This window comes from Grammomys surdaster, unplaced genomic scaffold (genome assembly GCF_004785775.1).
Source record: "Grammomys surdaster isolate TR1022 unplaced genomic scaffold, NIH_TR_1.0 185, whole genome shotgun sequence".
NCBI lineage: Eukaryota > Metazoa > Chordata > Mammalia > Rodentia > Muridae > Grammomys > Grammomys surdaster.
In genome coordinates, this window is record NW_021604630.1 from 1,668,917 (window position 1) to 1,681,963 (window position 13,047).

At 40.9% G+C, this 13,047-nt stretch overlaps 1 protein-coding gene across 1 annotated transcript in view; it reads right to left on the minus strand.

Annotated features, from left to right (window-relative positions):
• Positions 1-13,047, minus strand: part of LOC114621951 (A disintegrin and metallopeptidase domain 3-like) — a 53,587-nt gene that overhangs the window by 28,537 nt on the left and 12,003 nt on the right. Inside the window, exons 7-11 of the mRNA XM_028768297.1 lie at positions 11,209-11,274; positions 7,395-7,466; positions 7,016-7,182; positions 5,667-5,748; positions 1,695-1,831 (exon numbers count right to left, since the gene is read on the minus strand). Of these exons, the coding sequence (XP_028624130.1) occupies positions 1,695-1,831; positions 5,667-5,748; positions 7,016-7,182; positions 7,395-7,466; positions 11,209-11,274 (524 nt within the window). The remainder of the gene's footprint in view (positions 1-1,694; positions 1,832-5,666; positions 5,749-7,015; positions 7,183-7,394; positions 7,467-11,208; positions 11,275-13,047) is intronic.

Sequence of the window (13,047 nt, forward strand, 5' to 3'; positions counted from 1 at the left end):
TCAGGAAACTGGAGGTGCATCTTTCCAGTGTGGTTCCCTAGCCAGTCAATTTTGGGCATCTGCTTATCTCTATCACCAAATTGGGGTAACAGATAGACATGGCCATGCTCCACATTTTTACAGGGGTGCTAGGGATTTGAATCCCGGTCCTCGTGCTGGCACAGTAGTAAGCAGTCTTACCCACTGAATCATCTCCCCAGGCTTCCTTTTTAAGAGCCCCCAGTGACTCCTTGCAGTGTTTGCTTTGTAACATTGTGTTACTACTGAGCAGCCTTGCACTGCTCATAAAAACAGGTGCATTCCACTTTGGGGGACTCGCAGTATATTCTTGGTTTTTGCATCCCACCCTCCCTAGATTTTTCTAGTTTTTTGTTTTCCTCCATAGTACATGGAAGACTTTGAGACAGAAACCAATGCTTCTGGTTTGATGCTTTCGCACAAGTGGCTTTTACCCTCCCCTCCATTCCTCATAGACACACACCACTCCCTCGGCAAGATCGCACACTCTTCTGTAACCCCTTCCTCTCGGCTGATGGAACCCTCCACCTTAAGATCCTCTTTTTACCTTGTGACGTCTCTCAAAATTATCTGTACAAAAATGTTTAAGTCTCTCCCATCAGCCGAAGGTCTGTACATTCTAGAGTGCCTGTCATTGAGATCCAGGACGTACGGTTTATAGAACTGCATGCTTGACAAGCCTAACCGACAACTAATCATAAGCCGGATCACAACAGATAAAACTGTCCTGGATATTTCAATATTTAGTAGTGAGTTGTGATGGCCAGGAGCACGTGAGTGATTCTTCAGTGTCCTTACTTCTCAATGTTAGTAAACTTCCATGGGTTATTGTAAGACCACCCATCTCCCAAGATGACTCAAGGGACTGTGCTTGGATGCACAGCCTGTTCACTTTGCTGGGCACATCTAACTTATCCATGCTGAATAGACTGTGCGTTATTGAATTTATTGTGAAATCTCCCACTCTGAAAACAGAACCAACACCTCAGGTTCTACCTCACACCTTTACATAATCACCTCACGTCCTGCCCACGCCTTCATCCCATCTCCTTATCTTTCCCTGAATCTTCAGCTCATTGCTGCACCTTACCTTTTTCGAGACAGGGTTTCTCTGTGTAGTCCTGGCTGTCCTGGAACTTACTCTGTAGATCAGGCTGGCCTCGAACTCAGAAATCTGCCTGCCTCTGCCTCTCAAGTGCTGGGATTAAAGGCGTGCGCCACCACCACCTGGCTTGCACCTTACCTTTGTTTCCCCATGCCTACAGTATTTTCCTTATAGTCTCAGTAGTTTGTGAGTTCTTTTGAAACCCTTTTCCTCCCTCCACCCCAATGTACACAGCCAAATCTCCTTATTTACAGGTCCATTGAGCCTCCAAGGCCTCTGATGTTTCATCATCACTCATCCTTCCATAGAAGCTTGCCAACAATAGTGCTGACAAATCCACCTTCACTCTGTGTATGAGTAGCATACTCACTGCTAACTGTTAAGAACTATGAGCATGTTTTCTGGAACACTCTGAACTCATTCTCTTCCATGTGCTTTAAATAATTGCATATGCCTTCACTCAAGCGCTTCCCAGTTGAGTTGTACTGTGACAAAACGCACATCACAACGTACTACAAATATTTCCTATTTCCTAGGTGTCTATAGAGATCAGATTTGGAAAAGACCTTACATTGCTGAAGGATTCATTATGCATGTGCTTCCTGGACAGAAGCAATTGTAGACATCATCGTAGGCCAACCCCAGGTTAATTCCCAGCAACTGTGAGAGAACAATGGCAAAGCCCTCCACAGCTAACGTCTTTGGGTGCTGAATAGATAAAAAAAAGAACAGAATTATTATGTAAGTCCTCTTCCTCCTCTTCCTCCTCCTCCTCCCCTTCCTCTTCCTCCACTTCCTTCTCTTATTCCTCCTCTTCCTCCTCCTCCCCCTCTTCTTCCTCCTCCTCTTTCTCCTCCTCCCTCTCCTTTTTCCTTCTCTTCCTCTTCCTCCTCTTCCCCCTCCCTCTTCTTCCTCCTCCTCTTCCTCCTGCTCCTCCATCTCTTCCTCCCCCTTCTCATCTTCCTCCTTTTCTTCTGCCTGTTTGCTTCTGTCAGGCTTTGTTTGACAATGATGCCTAAACTAGAACGCAAAGTCAAGAAAATGTAATATTAAAACTATTTTAAGAATGTTTTAGCCGGGCAGTGGTAGTGCACGGCTTTAATCCCAGCACTTGGGAGACAGAGGCAGGCGGATTTCTGAGTTCAAGGCCAGCCTGGTCTACAGAGTGAGTTCCAGGACAGCCAGGACTACACAGAGAAACCCTGTCTCAAAAAACCAACAACAACAAAGAATGTTTTAAAAAGAGCAACTTTGATTTTTTATCCCTTAAGCAATGATTTTTAGTCCAAATGAAGCTGATATGTGAGAAAAATAAGATTGCTATCTTTGTAATTTTACAACATTATTGAATAGAACTCAAATAAGCATAAAGACATTTAGTGAAGAAGAATAATTATAGTAACATATTTTTCAAAACAATAATTAGAGAAATTTTAAGTCATGAAGAGTTCATTGGCAACCAATTTTGATTTTAGAAACTGCTTGGGGAAATTTAAACTGCTTTCACAAAAAGTAGAGTAGTAGTGTTTGCTGATGCCACTTCTGCACACACCTAGCAAAGATGCTTCTTTGTGGTCCATTATGGATTTTTTAGCTCCTGAGCCATGCCTTTCCTTCCCCACCTGCTTCTGTCACTGCCACTGTGCATTTCAGTTCTCTTGGGTCTTGTGTAGTTGATGTTTCATTTTCTTAAGTGACTAGATAACAGTTTGTAGTTATAAAGTTTGTCAACTTAGTTGGGTTTCAACTTGCCTTGGGGGGCGGAAAAACCTCTAGGCATGTCTGTGAAGTGTTATCTGGATTAGGTTAATTATGATAGACAGGCCCACCCTCATAGGCTGGGGCCACAGAGTATGTCAAATGGAGAAATCTAGGAGAGCACCAGCCTCTGCCCCTCTCTGCTGTGGATGCAATGGGCCCAGCTGTCTCGAGCTCCTGCTGCCGTGCCTGCCCCATCATGATAGACCACACTCAAGACTATGAGCCAGAATAGAACCTTCCTTCCATAACTTGCTTTTCTTGGGTATTTGATCACATCTTTGGGGAAAAAAAATACACAGTTCATTGTATCACATAATCACACCCAATTTCTTTTAACTACTCGCTCATGAAAGGACACTTTGTAGGCCTGAATAGAGTTGCTAATGCAGTCAAAATATTAAACAAAAGGAACGTAAAAATGACAAAAATGAGCAAATTGTCATGTTTCATCTTAAGCAATTTTTTTTTTAGTCATAATGAGCAAATTGTCATGTTTTGTCTTAAGCAATATTTTTTTTTTTAGTCCAAATGGAGCTGACATGTGGGAAAAAATAGGTACAAAAAAAATTAGTGTATTTGGAAGATAAAATTTGTAGTTTATGTAGTGACAAAATTAACCACCCTCCAGATGAGCTTGCCACAGCCCATTACTAGCAAATCTGACCTACAAGAATTGCTTATGGAATCATTATGGTTTGAAAGAAACAGTACCAGGAAGCCGAGTGAAAGCTATAAAGTCTTCTCTTGAAAAGTTAAAAATATGGACAAACTTATTATTTTTATATATGCTATACAAAATGTAAATTTATTTTTATATCTTATATAGTATTTAAGAAATGAAAACAAAAACAAAACTAACAATGTAAGCAATGCATATTCAATATAAAAATATTTAATTTGGGATGTTAGTAATATAATATAGGATATATATTTATAAAGAGTAGACTTTTGCTTGTAATTTTAGTTAAGAATTGTTACATTTAATAGACTTTAAATTTTAATTTACAATAGACTTTAAAATAAAAATTTACTTATACTTTATAATTTGCTTAAATTTAATATTTCATGCAAGTGAAATGGTAAACAAAGAAATAAATGGAATATATAAATAATGGAAAAGAATCAAAGGAGATGACCAAAAGTTAATAATACACACAAGACAGTGACTGAGTACAGGAGAGATAAAACCATCTAGAATCTATACATTGCATACCTAAGCAAGACAGAAAAATAATCTATAGAACAGAAAAATGGCAGCATGAAATTTTTCCCTGCCACCAACTATTTTGAATATAAATGAGTTAAAAAATGCCTAACAAATTGGCAGAGTGGATAACAGCCACATGAAAAAGAGCATTCAGTCAGATCTTTTATACTTCCTCTATCTAAAAAAGGGAAAACAAACAAACAAACAAACAAAACCTAGCCAAAAACGAATTCAAGACCTGAGCAAGAGCTTCACAACTATAAAACAGAAGATAACAGGACATGGACACCATCATACCCTTGAAGGATGTGGGCACAGGCAAAGATGGACAGAGAAGATTCTGCCGTTGTTACAGATGTCCCCATTTCAATGTCATGATTAAAAAGCAGAGTAGAGACAGCAACACACAGGAATAGGAAGAAATATTAGCAGACTGAGTGTCTCACAAAGGATTTTATCTACGACGTAGAGGATGCCAACAACTCAACAAAAAAGCATTAAACCATTTTTAAAAATAAGTAAAACACTTGACTAGCTATTTCTCTGGTGATACAGTCTAATGTCTACTGAGTATATGACCTGGTATTGCATCATTTGCAACTGCAGAAACACAGTAAAAAGGAAATAGATGTAACATTAGTCTGCCTCTATTAATGAAAACAAAACAGGAAATAAGTTTGGCTGACTGTGCAGCTAATTTTTACGTTGGTGAAAGAATTAGAAACTGGTATAACCTCTATCAAAGTCAATAGGACCACAGGGTATTAATAACAAGACTGGTACGTTAAGTCTGCAAGCTGAATTCTGGTCATAGACCTAGACTAACCGGTATTAGGACCTCAAAGAGATATCTGCACTGTTCTGTACACTACAGCACAGTGCATAACAACAAAGGCATGGAAAGAAATGAAAAGTCTGTTGGTAGAATGGATACATTCAAAGGTGACATACACTGATATTATGCAGTCATTAAAAAGGAAATAATTCATGGCATAGATGAACCTTAAGTACATTGTACTATATGCACTAACTTAGTCATAGGCAGACGTATACTGAGTCACCTCACTTACATATAAACCCCAAAGTTGTTATAACAATAGGAACAGAACACGAAAGGAGCATCACCTGAGACAGAGAAGGGGCTGTCTGATTGATCTGGAGGCTCCTTTTTAAAAGGTGGACACACCTTGAGACTTATCCCACAATCAGGTGAATACAGCTAACACCACAGACTGGTTAAAACTGCAAACGTGAGGTGTTTCCCCCAACTAAACCAACTCTTGTTTTTCCAGACAGGGTTTCTCTGTGTAGCCCTGGCTGTCCTGGAACTCACTCTGCAGACCAGTCTGGCCTCAGACTTGGACATCTACCTGCCTCTGCCTCCTGAGTGCTGGGATGGAAGGTGTGTGCTACAACCATTTGGCACAAACCAACTCTTGTATAAGTTGTAACAAATTAAAAACCACTGCTGTAAATCTTTGCTGAAAGTGTACATGAGTGCATTCTGCATCTTTTTGCTCACTGAGGTGATCCTAGAAATTACTGTTGAGGGGACAAGGATGACCAAAGGCATACCAGAGCGATTCCTGCTGTAAACTTTGTGTTGCAGGCCATCCCATGATATGTCGCTCCCACATAATCAGGGTGATCCTTATACCTAAATTAAAAGTTCCTGTCAGTGCACTTGTTTCAGAATGTTGCTAGAAAGGACATTATAATTGGCTTAGATTTAATATTTCATGCAAACAAAATGGTAAACAAAGAAACCTATGGAATATACACATAATGGAAGAGAATCAGAGGAGATGACCAAAGGTTAATAACACACACACACAAGACAGTGACTGAGTACAGGAGAGATAAAACCATCTAGAATCTATACATTGCATACCTAAGCAAGACAGGAAAACAACGTATAGTACAGTAAAAATGGCAGCATGAAATTTTTCCCTGCCATCAACTATTTTGGATATGGATGAGTTAAAAAAAAATGCCCTAACCAATTGGCAGAGTGAATTAAAATCACTCAGTAAGTAGTAAAGACACAATTAGTATGTACTCCCTATTCCATAGGAATTTAACATAAAAATAGTAGTTTAAGATTCTGTGATACACAATCCAAAACCTAGTAGAGCTTAGTATTCAGTAACCCATTTGTCAGGATCCCCATCAATGGGTGAATATTGGTTGTAAAATCTACAAGTCAATATTACCTACTGTCAAGCTTTCAAGGACTGCACAAACCTTAAAGTGCTGGACTAGAGGATAGAGAGAAAAACAGAGGTAGTATGCAGAAATTAACCCATTACGTTGCCTTTAAATACCTAACCCTAGCCTTAGACCTAACAGGAGGCAACGGGAGACACACTGTTCCATTTGTATCTCTTAAGATCTTCATGAGTGAGCTTCTCATATTTTCTTGTAAAATGGTTGAGTAATATTAAAATCTACATAAAGACTCTGGAAACATGCAGACCTAGTAGCTAAAACCTACATCTTAGGTCTCTATGGAAGCACTGGAGAGTAGCCTTAGTGAAAGGAAGTAGTTGGTCCGTTTCAATTATTTACATGTCAACCAACAACATAGGCAATTATTGCCTTCATAGTATTAGCATCATGGTGTAAGTATTTCCCTTGAGGTCTTTATAAACACAGAGCACTGTGTTCTTCCTGCTGCTTTTTACACTTCCACTGTGGTACTGAAATAAGGGGGTGATGGGGTCTCAGAGTGCGAGACAGGAGGGACCGGGGCACAGGACAACAGGACAAGGGATGGCTGGGTTTGACTATGTGATCAGATCTTTGCATCTTGCCTGTGCTGGCGCTCTAGTCATCTTCAGACTTCTATTATAATTACAAATATATAACTTTGACAGTTGACATTAATAGTCAGTTAAGTGCCCATCAGTGCGAGAAGTACTCACAGGAGTAAGTAGGTTATGTCCTGGGGCCTTTGTGAACTTTCCTTGCGTTTCCACAGCAGAAACCTTTGTAGGACTTCATCAGCATCCCCGCTTGTTTCTATCTCATTTTGTTCTGACCAGATCTCCAGAGAGTTTAACATCACAGTCATCTTCAGCTGGGAAAACATCTGAGAAGGGGATTTGCTTGGGTTGCCAATCACCCTGCCATGCCCAGAAACACTGAACTACATTCAACATATCGCTTTGAGGAGATAACCCAACCCACAGGGGAAGGTGCTGTGAGGAACGTGCATTTCACCAAAAATGCACAGCTATACACACAAACCCTGTAGGTGAGTTAGCAATCGTCTCTTACTTCAATGGAAATGGAAGTACTTACAGTGTTAATGAGACCAAAGATATGAACAACTTTCTGAGTTGCGACTCCCACCTCAGAGCCCATATGGTCAAACTGAAAGACATATGTATTTCTCAATTACTAGATAAAAGATGAAGCAACCACTTTCTAAAATAGTTTTAAGTAAGTGTAAAAGCTGAAACAATGCAGTATGCAATGAAAGAGGCAAAGTAAAAATACGTTAAAATTGATTGGTAGTTAATTCTTTAAGGTCTCTAACCTTTTCCCAGTTACTGTCTTTACCATGTTTTACACATAACTCTAGTGCCATAACAAGGAGTATTAAAATGGCATACCTGTGATTAACCTCCTCTTTACAGGCATAAAAATAAATATTCTCTATGACTGTATAAATCATAATTTTAAATATATTATTTTAAAATATAAATTAATTATATTTATAATCTGCATGATTATTTTAGTAGCAAGCAAATTAACAGCAAGACATACATAGTTTGAAATACCAAAGTGAACAGATAGAGTATGAATACCTAGAAACTTAGAAGCAGCAATGCCAGACATCAATATGTAATCTGAGCAATTTTTAGTCATAGTTCTTTAAATGTAAAATGTAGCCTCTGTATGACCACACTGTGTGGATGCGGTGCCAATATCACACTGTGTGGATACAGTGTCAATATCACACTGTGTGGATATGGTGCCACTATCACACTGTGTAGATACAGTGCTAGCATCACACAGTGTGGATACAGTGTCAATATCACACTGTGTGGATACAGTGTCAATATCACACTGTGTGGATACAGTACCACTATCACACTGTGTGGATACAGTGCTAGCATCACACAGTGTGGATACAGTGTCAATATCACACTGTGTGGATACAGTGCCACTATCACACTGTGTGGATACAGTGTCAATATCACACTGTGTGGATACAGTGTCAATATCACACTGTGTGGATACAGTGTCAATATCACACTGTGTGGATACAGTGCCACTATCACACTGTGTGGATACAGTGTCAATATCACACTGTGTGGATACAGTGCCACTATCACACTGTGTGGATACAGTGTCAATATCACACTGTGTGGATACAGTGCCACTATCACACTGTGTGGATACAGTGTCAATATCACACTGTGTGGATACAGTGCCACTATCACACTGTGTGGATATGGTGCCACTATCACACTGTGTAGATACAGTGCTAGCATCACACAGTGTGGATACAGTGTCAATATCACACTGTGTAGATACAGTGCTAGCATCACACAGTGTGGATACAGTGCCACTATCACACTGTGTGGATACAGAGCTAACATCACAATGTGTGGATACAGCGATAGTCTGTTCTGATACGGGAACGCTACTGTGCTGTTCGTAGTTTTGAAGGTGATTCCTGTGATGCCTGCCATTAAAAACTCATTTTCAAATTCAAACAGAGGGAGACAGCCCAGATGTGAATACTGTAAGGCCGTGATTCGGGGAAGGGAGCAAGGCTGCTCTGTGCTACTCCTCTTGTGACAACTTTCTGAAGGCTTGTTTGAATTGATTCAAGAAAACGAACAACAACAAAAAAAAAAAAAAAAAAAAAAAAAACCTGCTTATGAGGTGAAAAGGCTCGAAACTGAAAGGCTAGGATAGTTTCAGATGAGCAAAAGCTGCGGGCACTTCACAAGCTCCGGAAAAAATGGGAGCTGTGCACCCGTTAGTGGTGCCTAAATGGAGTGATTTAAACATGATTGCTCCGGAGGAAACATGAAATACAGTTTGATTTCGGAGGGTGGGAACAAAGATAGAGGTCCACAACTGGACCAGTGAGAAGAGACTGAGAGACATGGGAAACCTGACAAGAGTCCATCCTAAATGTGTCTATCAAACTCCTCCCCTGAGGGCTCACGGAACCATGAGGAAGAGGATGTAGGAAGAACAGAAGAGCCAGGGGTGATGGAGGACACCAAGGAATCAAGGCCTTCCAGACACAAGAGGGCTGATGTGCACATGAGCTCAGAAACTGTGGGAACAGGGCCAGCGTTGGCCCGTGCCAGATGGGGTCCCAGGGCTGAGGTAAGAGGCAGACACATGCTCCTTTCCTAACCCAGAAGCTGTCTCTAATTGCAAAGGAAAAAGTCGTTTTCTCCAATGAACTCTCACGGGGACAATAAACCCCACTTAAGGACCGCTTGCCCAGCAGTAGATGGCCAACACAAAAATGAACTCTGTGGCTGTATCTTTAAAGGTCCTTTATCTCATAAAAACGTCGGGGCTTTTTTCTTTCTTTCTTTCTTTCTTTCTTTCTTTCTTTCTTTCTTTCTGTTTCATTATAAGTCTTTTGCACGTATATTGGCTTTTGGTTTTGTCTTTTTATGAGATAGCTATGTATGCGGATATGTGTGTTTTGGGGTTTGCATGTGTTTCTTGTGGGTTGCTTTTATTGTTATTAGTTTTTTTTCCTTCTGTTTGTTTTGTCCTATTCTGATTTTCTTGGTTGTCTCTTCTTTTATAACTATTCCCTAGATGCCTGTTTTGTAAGAAGAGACATAAACGGGTAAGATTTGGATGGGAGGGGAGGAGGGGAGGCTCATAGGGGAGGGGAAGCTGCAACCAAAATGAACTGTAAGTAAAAAACATTTTCAATAAAAGAAAAATAGAAAGAAACTGGAGATTTAATTAAGAATCGTTTGCGAGGACTGTAGGTAAGCGGGAATCAGTGGGGCGGGTCAGGAGGCAGGGGGATTGTGGGTAAGTGGGCATCAGTGGGGCGGGTCAGGAAGCAGGGGGACTGTGGGTAAGTGAGCATCAGTGGGGCGGGGCAGGAGGCAGGGGGACTGTGGGTAAGTGGGCACCAGTGGGGCGGGGCAGGAGGCAGGGGGATGAAACCACACTGTGGGACTGATGTGACCCAAAGAAGAAACCTCTGGGCCGGACACTAAGAACCAGAGAGTGGTGGGCTAAGAAAGTCAATACTGGAGACGAAGTAAGTACTCAGGGTTACACACTGGCCCAGGGCAGAAAAGGCAGTATGCAGGTACTGTTTAGACAGGAAAATGCAAGACCATTTCATCTTCAAAACATGTAACTTCCACTCAAAAAGCCAAGCAATTATGACACACAAAATAAGCTCAGGAGGTAAATATTTGAACCGGTTATCCAATTTCGTATTTAATGAAATAAGTCCCAGTATAATGGAAATGAGCCTGCTAGTCTCTCAGATAAAGTCAGGCTATTGTGTGGTAGAACCTTTACATACAAAGTCATATGCCATGGCTACGATCCTTAATGCCAGTATAAAGTCAACTGGTGATATGTTGTTATGCCCTGCAATACTTTGGCACACTTTTAAGCAGAGAAAAAAAAAATTATCTTTGGAGACTAAGTCCCCTTATGGTAGGAAACTAAACTCAGTCTTTCTGCGTCCCCCTCCCGAGTGCTGGGATTTCTGGAACATGTCATCATGACTGACAGTTGAACAGAGTGGAAACATTTATATTAAACAGTGAAGAGTGGGCAGGAGAGATGACTGAGTAGTTAAGAGTGCTTACTGCTCTTCTAAAGGCTCCCCGTTCAATCCCCAAAACAGCACACACAAGAGCATCAGTAACTATGGTTCCTGGGGATCCGACTCCCTCTTCTGGACTCTGCGAGTACTGCAGGCACATAGCGCACAGACTTACAATGCAGGCCAAACACACACACACACACACACACACACACACACACCATGGTGGGGAAACAACATGAAAAAAGAAAGCTGTCAAAGTTTCCTATCCACATTCCTTCCCAAGTTTCTCTACAACACAAAGATGTTGGGAAGGCAGGTCACTCCTACCATGGCTTTATCCATGATGATCTTTACCCTCAGAATCCTCTTGGTTAACGTCGAGTTTGAATCTTTCTGCGGAACAATAAAAACATCAATAAGATAAAACAGGTACACATACATCTGCTAGAGTACTGATTCTGGGCTGTTTGCTGTACTCATTTTAGTAACATGGACAAAATAGATACGCTCTCTAGTCTCAGAATACTTTAAATTAAAGTGCTCTAAAGACAGTATGGGTGGATACAAACTGTTCCGTCTCATAACCAAAACAAAGAAAACCTTGGCTGTTTTAAAGGTGCTTCATTCCAGTGAGGTTTTTCTACCTTTGCTGGGTACCTTTCATTGAGGATGTCTGTGGAGTTATTCATCATTTATTCGTAAAATAAAATGTATTAGCCACAATGTATCTTGTCATTACTGATTTGACTTGTGGCTTCTTGATCATTTTTTTCAACATGGCTTATCTATTTACAAAATTTAATATTTAATAACATGAAATGTGCATATATGTGTATATACGTATGGATGGGTGGATAGATGGAACTGGCTTCTGTGACCGTAGAAGTCGGTTAGTCCAATGTCTAGAGAGTAAGCCAGAAATGTGAACCTGTTTCAGGTCCAAAGCTCTCAGCAGGAGACCCATAAGGACAGGACACTGAGGTTCCAGTTGGAGTCAGGTTACTACTATGGGAGGGTAAATGTTATTCTTTTCGGCCTTCAGTGGATCTATCAAAGCCTTCTCACGTGACGGAGTCCAACCCAATTGGCTTCAAGTGAAGAAGTGTGAAGCTGAGCAACATTCCGAGACACCCAACGTTTTCCAGCGCTGGAGTCTTCACGGCCCAACTACAGTGACGTGAGCCATGAACCGCTGCATGGGTGTAAAAGGATAGATATTGCCACACATTATTAGCATACCCAGAAACAAGCATGCAACCGCTGGAAAGTAGCTATCTTCTGAGAGGGGCAGTGGACAGTTAAGTCTAGTAGAAAAGACCCATTTTGTAGCATTTCGTTTTAATCTTTCCTTCAGCCTCTCCGGTCTTCCTGTCTCCATTTGTAAATTTCCTCTCCCTCCTCGTCACATCAGCTTTCTCTCTAACATCAGTCCTTCTTTCTCAACTTCTTTCTACAACTCTTCTATGTTGCTATTGTTTGGGATTTTTTCTTTGTTTTATTGCCGATTATTCTTTCACCCTTTGTCCCCGCTTCCTGTTTACTTTCCCTGTTTTATTTTCCTATGACTCGCTAATCATATCCGTAAATGTCGCTCCCTGGGTTTGGTTCTCAGGGGTCTGTTGTTGCTCCTTTCCTCTCTTGTCCCTGGGGCTGATGGAGTGCTCGTCATCAGCCAATCAGCACTCTCCTCATAGGCGTGTCTGCCAATTGTTCCTCCAGCAATCAATTTTATTCTCTCAGAACTGTGCTGGAGATCCTACCCATTGTCTTTAGCTACCTCTTCGGCCCAGTGCTAAGAAACTACACCTCACTCTTGCCGTGTGTCGTAATCCAGCCCTGAGTGAATACTGGAAATACTACAAAAGGATGGGAACTTAGAACCTCCAACCAGTGAGTTGACGCCAGACGCACAAGTCACTGCATAGAAACAATAAATCCGAGCAAGAAAACATGATACCACCCCAAAGTTAACAGTTCCACATCAACAATTACTGATAGCAAAACAGCGACAGGACAAAGACTTCAAAGGATGATTTTAAGAATGATAACTAAGATTTAAAAGGACATGCAAAAATACCCAAATAAATTCAAAGAGAACACAAATAACAAACAAAATGGGGGAAAATTAACAAAGATGCAGATTTTATAAAGAAGAAGAAGGAGAAG